This window comes from Aedes albopictus, chromosome 3 (genome assembly GCF_035046485.1).
Source record: "Aedes albopictus strain Foshan chromosome 3, AalbF5, whole genome shotgun sequence".
Classification (NCBI taxonomy): domain Eukaryota; kingdom Metazoa; phylum Arthropoda; class Insecta; order Diptera; family Culicidae; genus Aedes; species Aedes albopictus.
In genome coordinates this window covers 165,603,685-165,621,854 of record NC_085138.1, presented here as the reverse complement: position 1 = coordinate 165,621,854, position 18,170 = coordinate 165,603,685, and the positions used below count along the sequence as shown (strand labels likewise).

The window sequence follows — 18,170 nt, the reverse complement described above, 5'->3', positions numbered from 1 at the left end:
AAAATCGAACCCCGTTGATTTGCATGAGGTGTCGTTCAAACCAACGGGGGTAGACGGTACATTATTTGGGCAGCGGGTCCTACTCTGACGATTTTACATCAATTGACTTTATTTTTTGTACACCGTAAGAAAAACATGGCAACATCATTCTAGAAAACACTGACCGTTAGTTATATTTGTAGACAAAAATCAAAATGACGGTTGAGGGATTGAATAATCCAAATGACGGGGAAGCAGACGATAACTCGGTAATGTTTTAATTGTTTCTAAAGTGTCTCGTCGACATGAATGTAATTTGTAAAATTTACTATAATAAACCAACAGAATCTCTGAAAAAGATCCAACACGGTTCGAAACGTCGGAGTAAAAGAACATAATATTTTGATTTCATAATCGGCCTATAAATGGAATGTTTTTACTCATTCAATTCAATTCGTGTGATTATAAGGTGGCCCTTGGTCTGTTGTACAATTTGGTCAAAGACAGCATTATTCTAACCAGGTAGTCACGATCAAAAGATAAATCATTCGTATAGTAGGGTCCAATGGACCCCAGGGGTACAAAAACGCCCGGTTCAACGTTGGCATCAACAATGACCATAGTACGCCATGAAGTTTTTGCTGTTTTTGCACAAACAACTCAGGGGCTGTTCGCACGGTGCTCCATTTACCGTTATTATAAAATAAAATATACCATCAAAACCTGAAACGCCATTCTCTTTATTTATCTATCCTACTGTAGGATTCCTACACCTCTGGACAAATTTTTAATATCATCTTTGTGCGAATTTTTGAGTTCCGCCCTTTTAACGCCATAGTTCATAACAGAATCATGAATTAAAGGCATCAATAACAAAATTCATCATGAATAATATTGAAATTTAGTAGTATGTATCCATATGCATATCGGTGGAGTGCATTTTGTATCAAAATTCGTCATTACGTAAATATATGGTTCTTAGGGCCTATGGAAAGCAAACATTACATCCGTGTAAAAAATTCAATTGAAAGTATATTGTATTGTGATGCCATATATCTATAGATGTTCATATTATACTTATGACACACATGTGATACAAGAATCACTGTACAATTGTGCTTGAAATGAGTGCCATACTGAAAATTCTCTCAGTTCAAGTCAGTCTTGTTAGAATTTTCTTGACACTGCGTACCGTTGTACAGGAATCACACTCGTATCACATGTCTGTCTGGGGTATTACTCCCAGTCAAGGCAATAGTATTCCCTTGCATTCGGCGCTAACATTTCAAAAGGGCGTAACAGATCTTCAACACAATATCTTCTGCCGTAGCTGTAGATCGTATCTCATCTTTTCCAGGATACAACCAACCACTATCGGAAATAATTGCATTTCCTCCGTCCAGTAGTGATTGTACATTGCGTCAGAGAGATAAGGGTTTGGTTTCGGCAAGCAGTTTCGCCTTTTCGAAATGTTAGCACTGAAAGAGCGTACACTCACTATACAGCAAATACGCTTTAAAAACAATAGTCAAATATGGGCAACCACAAATTAAGGACAAGGTATTTAGAGTACATAGCTCAAAATTTCTAGAGCACCGTTTTTTAGAACCGTTTAACGAATATGACTGAGGCATCATGCTGGTTGCTCAGTGATTGTCAACAGGGTTATGCATTTTCATCCAAATCCGTTTAACGGTTCTCAAAAACGATGCTCTAGAAAATTTGAGCTACGTACTCCAAATACCTTGTCCTTGAACAAAAAGAAATATGTCTGTGTGCCAAATATCGAAAGGCCGAAAGACAAAAAGTCGCAACAAAAAATCAAACATAATAAGGTACATTGGGGCAAGTTGAAACGGGTGGAGCAAGACGAAATGCGAAGTTTTGAAATAGATTTCAGTACAATTTGGAATGTTACCGTTCGTTAAAAGATTGTCAGAATCTGAGAATTGCGGACTGAAATTTGACAGCAGCCAGGCTGCTGCCAAACCTCCAGAATGATCAGAGTGTGCCTGGATACAAGTTCGGTTTGCTTAGTCACGCTAAAACAAGTGAAAAGTTAAATGACACACAAACTTTGCCATCAGATTCGAAAATGTTCTTCTAACGTTTATTTATTTGAAAATTATGTGTAAAACTTGTCCAATATTTGCAAATAATTCTTCCAAGCCCATATAGGACCAAATCAGCTGAACATATACGTTTGATTCTGTTTGATTGTAACTTTTGCTGATATTCATCTGTTTAAACTTTGTGTGGAGTAGTTTATGTGTGTAAATAAATCTCCATAGAGATAAGCAACTCAACAACGGGGAGCACTGGAAGAAAACGTACGTGCGTAACGTAAGAAACGTAACGTTGAGTCCGCACACCTCAGGTCAGAATCAAAAACTATGTGTTATGACATTCAAGATGTTTACCATCTTTAGGTAACATCATGTTAACCCGCCGTTTCGTCTTACCTCGCCCATTTCAACTTACCCCGGTGTACCTTATGCTGGGTGAGAATTCTTTTTTCTTTCAAAATATGTAGGTAAGACCTATTGTCCCTACTAATTTTACTTTTCCTTGACCTATTGTTTTTCAACTTCTTTCATTTGTACGATTTCTCTTCTCAGTTTCAGCATTTCAGAAGGGCGTAACTCCTTTTTATTACGTCACCTTTTTCTATGGATGTTGATGGCATGTTACCCTTCTAATATAAGCCATTGAATGAGGAGCATTCTTTTCGTCTAGAAGTGCCACGCCACAGCTTTGGGAAAAGTGTTGTTATGAAAGCAGTTACGCCCTTTTGAAATGCTGATGCTGATATATAATATAAAATAGATCGAATAATAGATCGAAGAAAAGTAAAACAAGTAGCGACAAAAGGTCTTACCTACATATTTAAAAAAGAGAGAATTTGGCACACATACATATTTCTTTTTGTTTTATTTGTGGTTGCCCATATTTTACTATTGTTTTCAAAGCAGTTTGTTGTATAAAGAGTGTACGCTTTAAATATATTCGGTGCTTACATTTCGAAAAGGCGAAACTGCTTACCGAAACCAAATCTTTATCTCTCCGACGCAATGTACAACTACTACTGGACGGAGAAAATGCAAATATTTGCGGCATTGCCCTTTGTGAAGATTTATAGATTCCAACGCAGATAAGTTATTAGGCTCATTTCCAGCGTAGGTGCGTTAAAAATGTTTGTTTACAATGCAAAACTATCACCAAATGTGTACCTAACAACACAGCGTAAAACATTCACCATGACGCGGTCTGGTTTTATATCTGTGGGCTCACGCAAGAAAAATCCACGCAACTAATTTTCGCGCAGGAGTCTTAACAGGTGGAACCTCCGCAATAGTGATTGATGAGATACGATCTACAGCTATGACAGAAAACATTGTTTTGAATATCAGCCCCTTTGAAATGTTGATGCTGATGCATGTGAAAACCTTTTGAAGAATCATTCTAAGTTTCCAACAAGCCATCTAAGCAAAAATTTATCCAGGGTTTAGAAATGATTTTTTTTTCAGAAATTCCTCCGAAAATGTGTTTAAAAAAATCTCTGAGGATTCCTGGTAGGTAGGGCCTTAATAATCTTGCAATCCCAAATTCATCTAATTCAAAAACAAAACGATTACGGCACCGATTGATTACGTAATTTTTGTTATCATTCGTGCCACTTCTTACAAACAATCGCTTCACTCCTTTTTTTATAGGATGAATACAGGAACGTATATCCTTATAAGGTGAAGGAAGAGATACATGATTTGATAAAATAAAATCAATAATTTCTTCAGAAGCTTCCCCAAGGACTCCTCCTAAGACTGTTCTGTGTAAATGCTTGTTCTATTTTTAATTCGCAAGAGTGTATCTCGTAGAATTTCAAAAGTAAAAATAGACGGAATTCCGTAAGGAATTATCAAATATAATTTCCAGAGGAATTACCAAAGGAATTTTCCGAGGAGCTACTAGAGAAACTTTCTAAAATTGCCGCCTCAATTTACAAACGAATTGACAAGGAATTTTCAAAGTACCTGCCGAATGAATTTCGAAAGAAACTAATGAAAGAATTACAAAAGTAATTGTTAGGTATATTAGCAAAGGGACTGCCGGTGAAACTTCGAAAGTAATGTCGTAGATAATTTAAAAAATAAGAACCTAAATCAATTTCGAGTTACCGAACCAAATTTCTAAGGAAGTGCCGAAATAGTTTTCAAAAAAAAATGTCGAAGAAAACCTCAACAATAATCTTATAGGAAATTTAGGATCAAATCCAATAAAAACGGCTAGAAGGATTTGCAAGGGCTTTGCCAAAAAAAAGCTCTGCCAAAGGTAATATAAAAAAAAAACAACCAGAAGTTGTAAATGGAATTTCCAAAGAAATTTCCGTAGAAAAAAAATCTGAAGAAGTTCGCAAAGCCATTGCTGAAGCATTGCCGAGAACTGATTAAAGAAATTTCCAAAGGAATTACCTAACAATTTCTCAAAAGAATTGCCGTAGGAATTTTAATGAAACTTGCGACTTGCTACCAAAGAAATTGCGAACACAGTAGCTGAGACGACTTTCAAATGAATTGCCAAAGAATTTATTTAAAAATAATGAAGAATGAATTCAGAAAAAAAATATTTAGGAACTCCCAAACTAATTTTCGGAGAAAATTTTCAGAGTATCTGCCGAAGGAGTTTCCAAATAATTTTTCAAAAAAATCTCTTACGAATTCCTGCATAGATTTCCAAAGTAATCACTGAAAAAGATCCAAAAAAATTTCCAAATGAAAATTCCAATTATAAATTGGAATTCTTTCAATAAATTCTTTAGGTATTCTTCCAAGGTTCTATCTATTGATATCATTAAAGATTTACTTAGCGATAACACTAATTTCATCCGGATTTCCATCAGGATTTTTTCTAACGATTTCATCAAGCATTTGTTCCAAATGAGGAACTCCAAGAACTTTTTCGTAGATATCTTTTACGATTCATCTAGAAATCACTTCAAGGACTTAATTACAAATTGTCTTCGAAAGTTTTTACAGCGATTGCTTTGGTAACTCCTCAAAGTGTTTCTGAAATAATTTCTTTAGTAACATGTATTCCCAAGAATTAGAGTTTTTATTTTAAAGAGGGCCCATATAGCCGAGGCGGTAAACGCACGGGTATTCAGCATGACCATGCTGAGGGTGACGGGTTCGATTCCCGGTCGGTCCAGGATCTTTTCGTAAAGGAAATTTCCTTGACTTCCTTGGGCATAGAGTATCTTCGTGCCTGCCACACGATATACACATGCAAAACGGTCATTGGCAGAGGAAGCTCACGTAACCAGTAAGCATTTAAAATAGCATTCCTGCAGCATTATAGTTGCCCTTATGACAAAGCATTTAATGCCAATTGGCCGTATATACGCCTATAGGGCTATCCAACAGCAGGTTTTGGCAAAATAACGGGCTGTCTGAGTGCAACACCTTCAGGAACGTCCTATTAAAATGTCAAAGAAGCGTAACGCCTCGTCGCGAAACAAAACAAAAATAGATTTACGCCTGCTTCTCGCTCTCTCGACGATCTCGCTTCCTCCACACTCCAGCTGATTTTTAGGTGGTACTTTTTTGCTTGTTTTGGTGTTATCGGGGTTTGAACTTACGATCCGGTGATTATTCAATCATGTTTTCTGTTCAGGCTGCTGCTCCACGTTCCAGGATACGCTACGGTTGGTCCGATGATGTGCGCTAATTTTATTGCCAATATAAAGAATGGTCGGAAAACAGATTCAGTTCTGACACCCAAAACATGTTTTCAAAAAAACATTTCAGTCCCGACACCCCTCTTTCATCAATAACATATGATTCCGTCTTTCGATAATCTTAATCTTATGATCCGTCGAAGATACACCTATTAGGTACACATTTTTCGACAACATTAGGTGTGGCAATGTTCCTAATTCAAACCAGCTGCAGCAATGTTTACTTCGGAGCTTTTGGATGAATAAGGGAAAAACGGATAAGTAACTCAGATGTTCAAATTTGTCAACAGAGGCATAGATTCTGTAAGAGAGAGGCAGCATCAGCTATAAAATGCATAACATATCTCCCATACTCTTTGCTCTTAGCATTTGTAGAGCAGTTGTAAAGCATTCTGATTGCTTCCTCGCGAAAACACCTCAAGCAGTTGAAATGCTAATTAACAGCTGAAAGCTTTTGAATAGCACAGCTTATGCTGATTCAAGGCAGCAATGCATTCGAACTGCTTATGTAGGGCAGCAAGCAGTTCAAATGCTTAATACGGTCTGCTGTACGGCTTATTCAAATGCTTAGTGGTTACCTTACGTGGTTACTGAGATCTCAGTCAATAACTGTGGAAGTGCTCATAGAACATGAGAAGCAGGCTTTGTCCCAGTGAGGACGTTACGCCAAGAAGAGGAGAAGAGGAGAAGAGGAGGATTTTAAAGATTTCAAGAAACGATTCCTTTGGGGCTATCCCACATGATCCCTTGAGCAAATTTCCCAGAGGAATCCTTTAGGAATTCCTTCAAGATTTGTTTTCAGAAATTTATTCAAGGGTTCTTTTTGAAATGCCTCAAATAGCTTTTCTTGAATTCCTTTTCAGGATTCCTTACGAAGGAATTTCAAAGTTTTTTTAAAGAAATTCTTCCGATAATTGCTGTATGAAATCGTCCAAAGATTTTTTAGGCAATTTTTACAATTCCTCTTTCACAATTCGTTCATGAACCCTTTAAGAAATTCCAATAAAGACTCAATATTTTTCTCCAAGTATTTTTTCAAGCATCGTTACAAATATTTTTTCAGGGATTTCTCAAAGTTTTCCTTCAGATAATCCTACAAGGGTGAACACATACATCTCCAAAGCGTTCCTGCACAAATTCATTCAAGGGGTGTTAAAGAAATTCCCCCCAGGCTTCCAGCAGAAATAATATAGGCATTTCATAATTAATTCTTCCAAAAATCCCTTTGCTTTCAAAATTTCTTCAGGAATCCTTCACGTAATTTCCCATAGTACTTCTAGTACTTCTACTGCTACTTCATACCCAGTTACAAATACTTCTTAGAGTTCATCTAAAAGATTCTTCGAGGTGTACTTTAAAAATTGCTCCAAAAATTTCTTTAGACAATCTCACCAGGATCCATTCAGGAGCAATACCTGATTAAGCATGATCTCAGAAATTCCATGAGAAACTCCTGCAAGATTCCTTCTTGGAGAAGTCTCTAAAAGAATCCTTCGAGAAATTCCTAAGGTTCATCTGAAGGTTTCGTTAAAGGACTTCATGACATAATCCTTGAAGGGATGAAGGGATCTGAAGAGGTATTCCTGAAGGAATGCTTGAAAAAATTCGCAAAAAAAATAATCCTTGAAGAAATATTTGAAGGATTCCTTGATAATTTTTTGAAGAAATTCCTGAAGAAATTATTGGAGGTGTTCCTGGAGGTACCAATTCAAGTATTCCAAATAAATGCCAGAAGCAATCCATGAAAAAAGTTCTGAAGTAAATCTTAGAGGATTTTTTTTGAAGATTTCTTTGAAGTAATTGCTTGATAAATCGTAATACATTTTCCCGAAGGCAAGGTAAGTATTCATCTTGCCCGAAGGTATTCTTGCAGAAACCTTTTAAGGAATACTTGGAAAGAAATACTTGATCGGTGGAATACGTTGATTGCATTTATTTTTCAAATACGAAAACAAAAAAAATCGACAAACTATTGTTATTACGGTTTTGACTTGACAAGTGTTTAGATCATAATTTTCATAAATGCGGCCCCTGAATTTTAGCTGCTACCTTAAATTAAGTCAACAACTATATTTGGTCCTGTTATTAGGATATCAGGGATGTATTCACAATTTTATTTCCAAATCGGAAATGATTTTCGCAAAATTCAATTTTAATTTCTAACACATTTTTCTTGTGATTTTGGGGCCATTTATGTGCCGTATTCCAAAAAAAACTCTTGATTATCACGAAAGGGCCTTCACATACCTATCAGCAGTTCTGCGAAGTGCTGAACTTATACTTATAGGAAACTTTCGCTATTAAAAGAACTTTATTCAAACTAGTGTTGGAAACCTTCTTTGATTTGGAGGCCCCCTGAATTCGGGGGCCCGGTGCGGACCGCACCCATCGCACCCCCTTGCTACGCCACTGCATCCCTAACGGGCGGAGGTAAGGAAGAGGGTGAATAACTTGAGAAAACTCTTGAGTATCTGATCAGCATAATTTATTTGCTACCATGATATAGTCGAGTCTTCTTATGTGTCTTACGGTCTTATGTGCGTTTTAGGGTTGTCCAATGCCTATAATTAGCTATATTGGCGTGGACATGACCTGCAAATAACTATTAGTAAACAATTGCAGCATTCTATAGGAGGACTGATAGTAATCCGAATAATACGAATTAAGTGGAAATCCATAGCGAAATCATATATCGCTACACAAGTATATTTTTGCATATAATTTGTTTTACTAATTGCTTTGAATCATGCAAATGCAATGCCGTTTAAAATAAATCATTTTGGACATTGCAAGCTGGTCTACCCAATTCAGACATACATAGGAATCACTAGGAACAACAATGAATCGGAACCTTGTTTTATTAGTAGTGCTTTTTCAGAACACGTCAGACTACCGTACCGAGGTACATAGTTATGTGCAAAGAACACAAGTCGGTTGACTTGAAAACATATCCTGAACTCGATTCGATACTTACAGGCGAAGTACATTTTCGACGTGTCACCACTCACAGAATGTGACAATGGAGAACCCTATATCGCTATGGATATGAGCAATTTCAATATAGTGAATCAAGAAGATGGTGGCCTATTCTACAACGGCAGTATTACTTATCGGGAAGCTTATCGTTCACCCTGGAAGGTTGTAATTCGTACCAGGATAAACTGTATGAGATTTACATAGTTCACTTTTTCTGTGTCAGATCAAACTCTCGTCAAAACATCTGCAACGTGGAACTTGGCAGCCGGGGATAGTTAATAAGGAAATGGACGACTTTTGCACTGCTATAAGGAATCCCATGGAGCGCTTTTTGTACAAAACTTACGAAAAGTTGGAAAAGCACTGTCCATTTGAAGCAGGAGTATGTACAGGGGATGGCCAAAATGTTTGGGATAGGCAATTTTTTTTTCTCTCACAAAAAAGTTCAACAAATTATAACTTTTCATAGAGCGCATCAAAAAATCTCAAATTTTGACTGTTTGTCAACCTATCATATGTGCATCATTGGTACAAATTTGGGCTCGATTGGTTAATATTTGGCAAAGTTAGAATAGTTCGGGTTAACACTATTTTTCAGACAACTCATTTTTGAGCTGTCATATCTCGGAAACCAGTGAACCGAATTGAATGAAATTTTGTACGTATACTAACAATATGTAAATGCTTCACAAACCATTAAAACAAAGGTACTTTTTAAACGTTGAAAAAAGTTATCATGGATTGACACTTTTTGGATTTTTCTCGAAAAAATGTATAGTTTTTACATCAATGTCAAAAAATTGTAGTGTTCATATCCAAGGATTTTCCACTTATGTTCTCAAGTTATCTTTATTCAGATATAGAAGAGCCTATTTCGACACCAACATTTCAAAAGGGCGTAACTGCATTTGGAAGTAATACCTTCTTTCAAAGCTGTAGGTCGTACTGCCTCCCATACACTCAAACCACCGTGGTTGTCGGAAAGAGGAGAGTTTTACCCATCTGGTACTTGTTGTGAAAAACATGGAAATCATAACACATGATCCACAGCTTTAAAAGAAAGTGATGATTCCAAAAGCAGTTACGCCCTTTTGAAATGTTGGTGTCGATTTAGATTGAAGGAAGAACATATTTAGTAATTTTTGTGTGGTATTGCAAATTTGACTTATTTTCCTCTATATGGGTAAAAATTTCAATCCGGTATAAACTTAATTCGCCGTGAAAAAATATTACATTTTATAACGTCGTATTAAATATCAATATATTGGTGATAAACGTTAAAAAAATCATTCAATTCGGTTCACTGGTTTCCGAGATATGACAGTTCAAAAATTAGTTGTCTAAACAATAGTGTTTCATCCGAACGATTCTAACTTCGCGAAAAATTAATCAATCGAGACCAAATTTGTACCAATGATGCACATATAATAGGTTGATAAACAGTCAAAATTTGAGATTTTTTGATGCACTCTATGAAAAGTTACAGCATGTTGAATTTTTTTGTGAGAGAAAAAAAGTTGCCTATCCCAAACATTTTGGCCATCCCCTGTGTGTGAAGGGCAACACGTGTTTTATTGATTCATATTTGATTACTTCTTTTTTTTCACAGTACCAACAAAACATTGACATGTTGAGTATTGGATCATTTGGGGTTATTATTCCACCTTCGTTTGCCGGAGACTGGAAATTCTATGTGAATATGTGGGTTCCACGCGACGGCCGGCTAGACCATGAATGTTTCATCTTTCCGGCTACCGTGTATGAAGTTTGAAGAAACCCCAGACAATCAGTAATCGTATAAGATGTTGCATACACAGAAAAAAATATTCATGTAAAATTCAGCAAGAAATCATGCACATAAAGGGAATGCTAGAGTTAGTGCATATTTACATGAGATATCTCTTGGAGCAGAAAAAAATGGTGACTAGACGAGTCGGAGGTTTCAACAAAACTATATTTAACTCTAACAATATTTGCATGGCATACTTAAATACTAGTGATCGTACTTGCTTCAAGGCTTGCTTCTCGAACAATATCATGTAAAATTACGTTACAATCGTGTAAATTTCCGCTAATAGTCACGTAACCGGTTGGAGTCCATGATGTTTTACGCGATGATTGGCGGAAATTTACACGATGATAATGTAATTTTACATTATATCTCATGTAAAAGTGCACTAACTCTAGCATTCCCTTTATGTGCATGATTTCTCGCTGAAATTTAATTACATATTTTTTTCTGTGTAAGATGATAAAGTGGAGGCCACGTTCCATTTAGACGCATGTAAAATGTACGCATATCGCCTCCACTTTTTCATCTTATTCAACATCTTATACGATCATTGGTTGACTGGGATTAACGCCGCATAATGGACAGGTGGTCTATAAAATCATTAAATAAATGGCTATAAATACCGCCTGGAAATCCGATTTTAAGTAGTTTTTTTTCAATTACATAACTTTAATATGTAAAAATGAGTAACTTGTAAATCAGTAAATTATTTCGAAAGGTGGCGTTTTGTAATGGAGGATCGAAAAAGAGAAGGTTGTAACCTTACCCAAGACCATGATAGCTTGTATCGCGAGAGCATCAAATTAGCTCACAGTCTGCCATACAAAATAGAGGGATAGATTATCTTACCATATTCAAAATACATCACACTCACAACAGAACAACAGAACACAATCTCGGATTAGCCATACCCTGTCATGTAGAAAACACATCTGTGCTTTTGGAGAATCAAGAAGGCACAAAGGCAGGCATTGCATTTCTCATCTGATCAAGAGATCATCTTAGTTTGGAGGAAAGATAATATCTCTGATCTAAGATGGCACTGCAATGATCCATCTCGACATCTTAAGATGATCTTGATAAAAGTTCGGACAACGAGGAAAAACATTTAACTCGCTACTACATTAAAGTTGCATAAACTAGGTCAGTTTTGGGAACTGTACAGAACGTACATCGGAGATTTGCGATAACATAATTATAATTTGGAGGTGGTCCGTCGTACTGTGGGACTTCATAGGGAAACAACTGGATAATGAATATTTTATTGAATTTCTGCTTCAGTACTTCGGGAAAACGCCGAGTTCACTTTTTTTTCAACGAGGTGTTATAGCGGGCAGTACCCAAAATAATCCTCCCGCCCAAATGGTCTCACACCCAACATGCGTTTAAACTTTGTTATAAAGAAAAGTGCCTCTAAGATTAAATGACATAATCAATGTAAATATTCAGCTGCAGTTTTATTAAGAATATAAACAGAATGTCTCGTTCCATGTTTAGTTCATATTAAAAACAAATTACATAGCAATATAAGTGTTTGCAATCTTCTAAAGTTCTCCCTTGCGTCTGTTAATGTTTGACGCGATTTTTCCGGCCATACCGATTTGAGAAGTTAGGTTTTTGTGTGCCCAGCCGCAACATAAAAGGCTCATGGATAGCTATATAAACATGCTGAAAATCAAAATAAGTCAGTTCATATTACGTATTGGCTCAAAATAACATTATACCAACTTACCGATTTATCTACTTGGGAAAAAAAATGTTCAGAATATTAAACTCTACCTGACGTGTCTGCCTTATACCGCAGACAGAATGTGTCAAAGTTTTCATGAACAGTTGCTACACAGCCTTTCCGGTTTACTAAGATAGCATTTCTAATCAGATGATCAGATGAGCACAAGATTGTTATTGGAAATTTAATCCAAGAGCACTGGGATGATCTGGTACCATTCGATCAGTATCCCGCTCAAAAGATGGAAAGATGAGATGAATTGCAATGCCTGCACAAAGGTCATTATTTGCACGAATAGAGGCGAGGGAGAGCACATATTCCGATCTCTATACTGTAAACCCATAGACACATCACTGCCATAAATGGATAGCAGGAACCCTAGTTAACAGAGGTTCTCTCGCAACGGCTAATCTCTTCATCTCTTTAACTCTCATCACTGTTATCGCCACCCATCAGCATGTAGCAATCAGAGAACTACTTACGCCGATATACTGTCCTGATATTTGCGGTGTCCATCAGTAGCCAGTTAATCGTTAAGCAGGTTAGAGCATAGTGCGCGCGCCAATAATAGTTTTTACCTGGCTGGTATCGGATAACGCGATAGTGTACTGGATTGTGGTGAAGTGATTAAATGAAGGGGATTGGGCCTTTTTGTGCTCACCTTGAGGTAGCAACAGTGTACAGTGAGAAAAGGGATAGTTTTTATCACTACTTTGTATTCTACAGCCAATTACCACAAAACCCCAAGTGCATGCAGTGATGGAGTAGAGTGGTGATAGTTTTGAGATCGGTAAGCCTGAAACTAAGTTGAGTGAGCTAGAGCCTATCCAAAAATATGTCTTTGCATGGTGATTTATGTGCCCCTCATATGCCTCCTCTATTCAGGCCTTTCTTTCAACCCATATCGATGGCGATGCTGGCCATCAATCCAGTGTGGTGCATCTCCATGTCGGACCAGCAACCGTGGGTTCTGATACGGAGTGGTCGGCAGGATTGCCGGCATAACCAACTTCTGTCCGGACAGACCCCCAGTTCTGCAGCCGCCGAGGGATACTCTACAGACTGACACATACACCCCCACATTAGGTTTAAGTAGAAACCATAACCGTAAGTAATAAACCACTACTAATTTTCATATGTAAAATGTATGCTTTTATTTTGCCATGGAATGACTCGATTTCATACTTCTATGGTTCCCAAGTACCTGAACCTGGTAGATTTCCTTGATTGGTTCTTGAGTTTTGGAATCAATACTCTCCAATTTCTTTTCTACCGTATTTGTCCCTGTCTCATGCAACCTTTCTTAGGGGAGATGACAAGGTTTTATTTTTTTTAAGATGATTCGGCTGTAGCTTTGCGGACCGTAGCAGGCTGTGCTCGCGAGCAGCTACGTTTTCAAAACCGACTGTCACGCGCATTTTCTTTGTACCGCGTTCCGCCGGCCGATTCGAGAAACGACTGGGGGTGCTATGCCATCCGGCAATTTTACCTCTTAAAGTGCTTGCAAAATGATCTTCGGTGTCCAACATATTTCTCTTACCTAACGCTTTAGCGGATCACGTAGTATTAAATACTTAGTATAAAGTGCCAGCCAGAGTGGCCGCGTAACGCGGCGTGACGCGGAAATATGCACGCAAGGGAATAACAATCAATAATAAGGAGCTGTCAAATCTGTAGTGGATAAAAGCATCTTGGTAACAAATAAATGAAAGCGAGCGATTCGTTTCGGTGTATACTTCAAAGTTTCCTCGGGGATCACCTTAACTAATCGGAAAACCGAACGAATAGAAATGAGTGATAATTAGAGAGAAAACAAATACTGCTCTGAATGGGTACAATGGGTGAGAGAAAGTATAACAGTTCAACATGAAAACGAAGTTGATCCACGCGCGCTTTTAGTACGGCAAGAAGAAGTAAGCGAGAGGCAAGCCTTCGTCGCATAATACGACCCGAGAGCGATCGGCGGGGTATGCCCGGCATTCTTGTGAGCACCGCTCTCCCAATGCCACAGACACGACGTACGGTACTGAGTGTAGAGCTGTTCGGGGTGAGTCGTACCTGTTCGTACATTCGCGCGCTCCTTACACCGAACCAGAAACGCCCGAGAGTGAAATCGACGGAGCGATGGTGTGGCGGTTTGAGAGCGGGTGCGAGTGAGTGAGAAACGTCCAGCATTGGGTTGTGTAGAATTGCTCTCGGATTTGAAAAGCGGTGGGGTTCGCGATAGCTGAAGCCGAAGTCGATCGTCATTCTGTTGGCTATTGTTAAGACGACAGCACGTTTTTCGGCTTCGCGGGTGCTTTTTGAAAAGTGGAAATTTTCTGCTTGGCGGGTGCATCTGAAAAGTCGTCGGATCGGCGTTTTCTATATTCCGATTTGGAGCTTCGAAAGCCAAATTTCCTAATTTGCGGAAAATGGCCAGTAAGCGGCACGACAGCCACTGCCCCGAATAGTTCAGCAGTACTCGTCTGAGGCCTCTTCCGATTTGCCTGGTAATCCTTTGTTGGCAGTTTTCCACCCAGTTCTGAAATCTCAATATGAAAGTGAAGCAATGTTACTTGGCATGAACCGTCATTATTTGGCCTCTCTTACCAATATATCTAGACAGCTGTCAATGCAACATGACCACCGTTGTTCCATTACCAGTACCGATCGGAACGATTGCTCCTAATATCGGTTTTTTGCTAGGTTTTTTGTACCTCTAGACGTCTTCCACTTGGTGTCGTTTAGCCAGCCTGAAAATAAGACAATCGACAAAAAATATGCTTTCTTTCTGTACCTTATTTCAATAAAAACTCACCTACATTCCCGAGATAGTTCATAGTTGTTGAACTATGGATTCGACACACAATCTGAATTGATTTTTTTCTTTGGATTTTTTTGTTCAAACTTGTTTTGATTTAACAGCTGATGGGACGACGCAAGAGCTGTCAAAATAAATTGCGGCGTCGCGATTTTAATCAGTATTGGGCGATTTTTGTCATTTTATTCGATTTTTCCGGATATTTCGGATTTTTGCCATTTTGTTTTCGTAGTCTATCATTTTCACACCCGTACAATGTCCGCCATTTTTTCTCTACCAATTTCTTCACTTTTTCCGGAAATAGCCACTCCAGAATTTTGCGTTTCAAATACTTACCGGACAGGAGCGTCCACTGCGCCATTGTCGTGCCGCTTACTGGCCATTTTCCGCAAATTAGGAAATTTGGCTTTCGAAGCTCCAAATCGGAATATAGAAAACGCCGATCCGACGACTTTTCAGATGCACCCGCCAAGCAGAAAATTTCCACTTTTCAAAAAGCACCCGCGAAGCCGAAAAACGTGCTGTCGTCTTAACAATAGCCAACAGAATGACGATCGACTTCGGCTTCAGCTATCGCGAACCCCACCGCTTTTCAAATCCGAGAGCAATTCTACACAACCCAATGCTGGACGTTTCTCACTCACTCGCACCCGCTCTCAAACCGCCACACCATCGCCCCGTCGATTTCACTCTCGGGCGTTTCTGGTTCGGTGTAAGGAGCGCGCGAATGTACGAACAGGTACGACTCACCCCGAACAGCTCTACACTCAGTACCGTACGTCGTGTCTGTGGCATTGGGAGAGCGGTGCTCACAAGAATGCCGGGCATACCCCGCCGATCGCTCTCGGGTCGTATTATGCGACGAAGGCTTGCCTCTCGCTCACTTCTTCTTGCCGTACTAAAAGCGCGCGTGGATCAACTTCGTTTTCATGTTGAACTGTTATACTTTCTCTCACCCATTGTACCCATTCAGAGCAGTATTTGTTTTCTCTCTAATTATCACTCATTTCTATTCGTTCGGTTTTCCGATTAGTTAAGGTGATCCCCGAGGAAACTTTGAAGTATACACCGAAACGAATCGCTCGCTTTCATTTATTTGTTACCAAGATGCTTTTATCCACTACAAAATCGTATGGGAAAACCGGGTCGCGTGACGCGTCCACTCTGGCCGTACCCTAATTCGCGATTATTGGAATAGTCTATTTTCCGAAACGACAACAGTGTTGATATTGATATTAACACTCACGGGCTTGGGCGCAACCTCCTGTCAAATTTTAATTCATGAAATGAGCGATCAGCTGATCCGAAACGTCTCGTAAAATGGCTCATTTGTCTTATTCCTATCGGGGTTTAGAAATTCGTCTTTATGTTCGCGTTGTTTCCGGAGTCGCAAATGCAAGCGAACAGTTTCGTCTCGATAGTACTGAGTTTCGTATAATGTGACGAGCGTGTTCCTGCGTTTCGTTTTAAAAATTTGATGCCTAAATGTGACCAAACGTATCCAACTAGGGTAAACGTACCAATAGTGGTGCTATTGGTAGCTCCTTGTAGTAAAATAATTGAATAACATTAATAAAACCTCAAAATAAAAAGTCTGAAAACGTTAATCGGTAGTTTTTCGTTTAAATTTGCTAGGAAAAATGTGAAAACCATCATTTTTTTAATTCAGTTTTTACTAAAAAATCACTTGCACCAACTATAGGTACACGGTTCCAATTATGGTGATAAAATTTAACACTGGTTCCTATAGTGGAGCATCCCATTGAATTCTTATGGGACCCACCACTATAGGAACCAAACCACTATAGGTGCAAAGGAGGAAATTAAGGAAAATAACACTAGTTTACAAAATAAAACGAAAGTCGTGAACTTCTGTCAACGACTAAAATTTTTGAAGCATAATTTAGCGCTGATTTCGAACCCTTGCTTCAAAAAAAAAATAAAGTAGAACAGTTTTTGAGTTTTAGCTCAATATCGAGTTTTACAACTTTTTAAAATATGAAATTTAATAAAATTCAAATATCTTGCGTTTTGTTCAACCAATTTTAAATCTTTTTCCATAAATTAAAAGCTGAATATAATACCATTCGATCATCTGAATGAAGGTTTTGCGTTAGATGGATGAAATTCAAGATATTGGCGAGTTTTGGGGACGATCTCCTTAAATTTTAGCAAAATTTCAAAAATATATGAAGAAATGTATTTTTTTCAATAAAAAAAAATAATTTAAAAATTCTTTCTCAACGTTTATTTGACATATCATATGTAGGCGAGTTAAAATAGCAAAAATCAGCTGAATCGGAGCATTGATTACGGAGAATGAGATGTGTGGATTGAGCGACATTGCTTAAAAATAGAACAAAAATCGATTTCAAACCATCAACCTTGTATGGAAAGTCGAAAAAATTTCCGCTGTACTGTAATTTTTTTCCTTCGCGTTTTCGATCTCAGGACATGCTTCTACACCAAAAACAATCATCAGCTTACCGAGTTCAAAAATGCTGTAAACTAGTGTAATTGTTTAAAATAGGGTTTTCGACAATTCTTGAACATAAAACTGAATTAATATCGTTAAATAAGTATAATGCGTCTATTCAAAATGTAATTTGCGGTCGAAATAGTGGTAAATTGCCACTACCACCATTATTGATACTACCTCCACTAAGGGAACTTTTACCCTAAATAACTAGCAGAACAGCAAAATTCCCATGACACCACCGGGGCCGGGGAGGACGTAGAAGTCTCTAGATGAATTAGGGGCATAATAGACACCCGGGGCGAAATGAACACCCCTGGTTTTGCCGAAACCGTTGACTTTTATGATAAACTTTTAATGCATAAGTGTAAAAGAACAAGTCATGGTTCTATTTTTCAAAAGTATCATTTATATTGCTCCAAAATAACCAAAATATCATTGAAATTGAAATATGTTTTCATACGGTGAAATTCTTATAATTTCGAAGCAGCAGCAAATAGGGTATTATGAGCGTTGGAGTGTGTCCACTATAAAAACAATTTAATTGTTACTTTATCTGGAGATTTAGCAATGGATGAAGTATTTTATATTTGATCAGAATTTACTTAAAATAGCAATTTTAATGCTGTAGTCGATTCGTGGTGAAATGAACACTGGAAATTACGAATGGATGTACGCGCA

General features: G+C 38.0%; 2 protein-coding genes across 3 annotated transcripts in view; one reads left to right on the top strand and one right to left on the bottom strand.

Annotated features, from left to right (window-relative positions):
* LOC109402771 (SH2B adapter protein 2) overlaps positions 1 to 18,170 on the bottom strand; it is a 561,576-nt gene that overhangs the window by 41,075 nt on the left and 502,331 nt on the right. The window lies entirely within an intron of this gene.
* Positions 8,657 to 10,460, top strand: LOC134292259 (uncharacterized; the record flags this gene model as incomplete). Its single annotated transcript, XM_062861291.1, has 3 exons — positions 8,657 to 8,851; positions 8,913 to 9,071; positions 10,299 to 10,460. Coding segments are annotated over 3 exons (516 nt in total), but the record flags the coding sequence as incomplete, so codon positions are not given.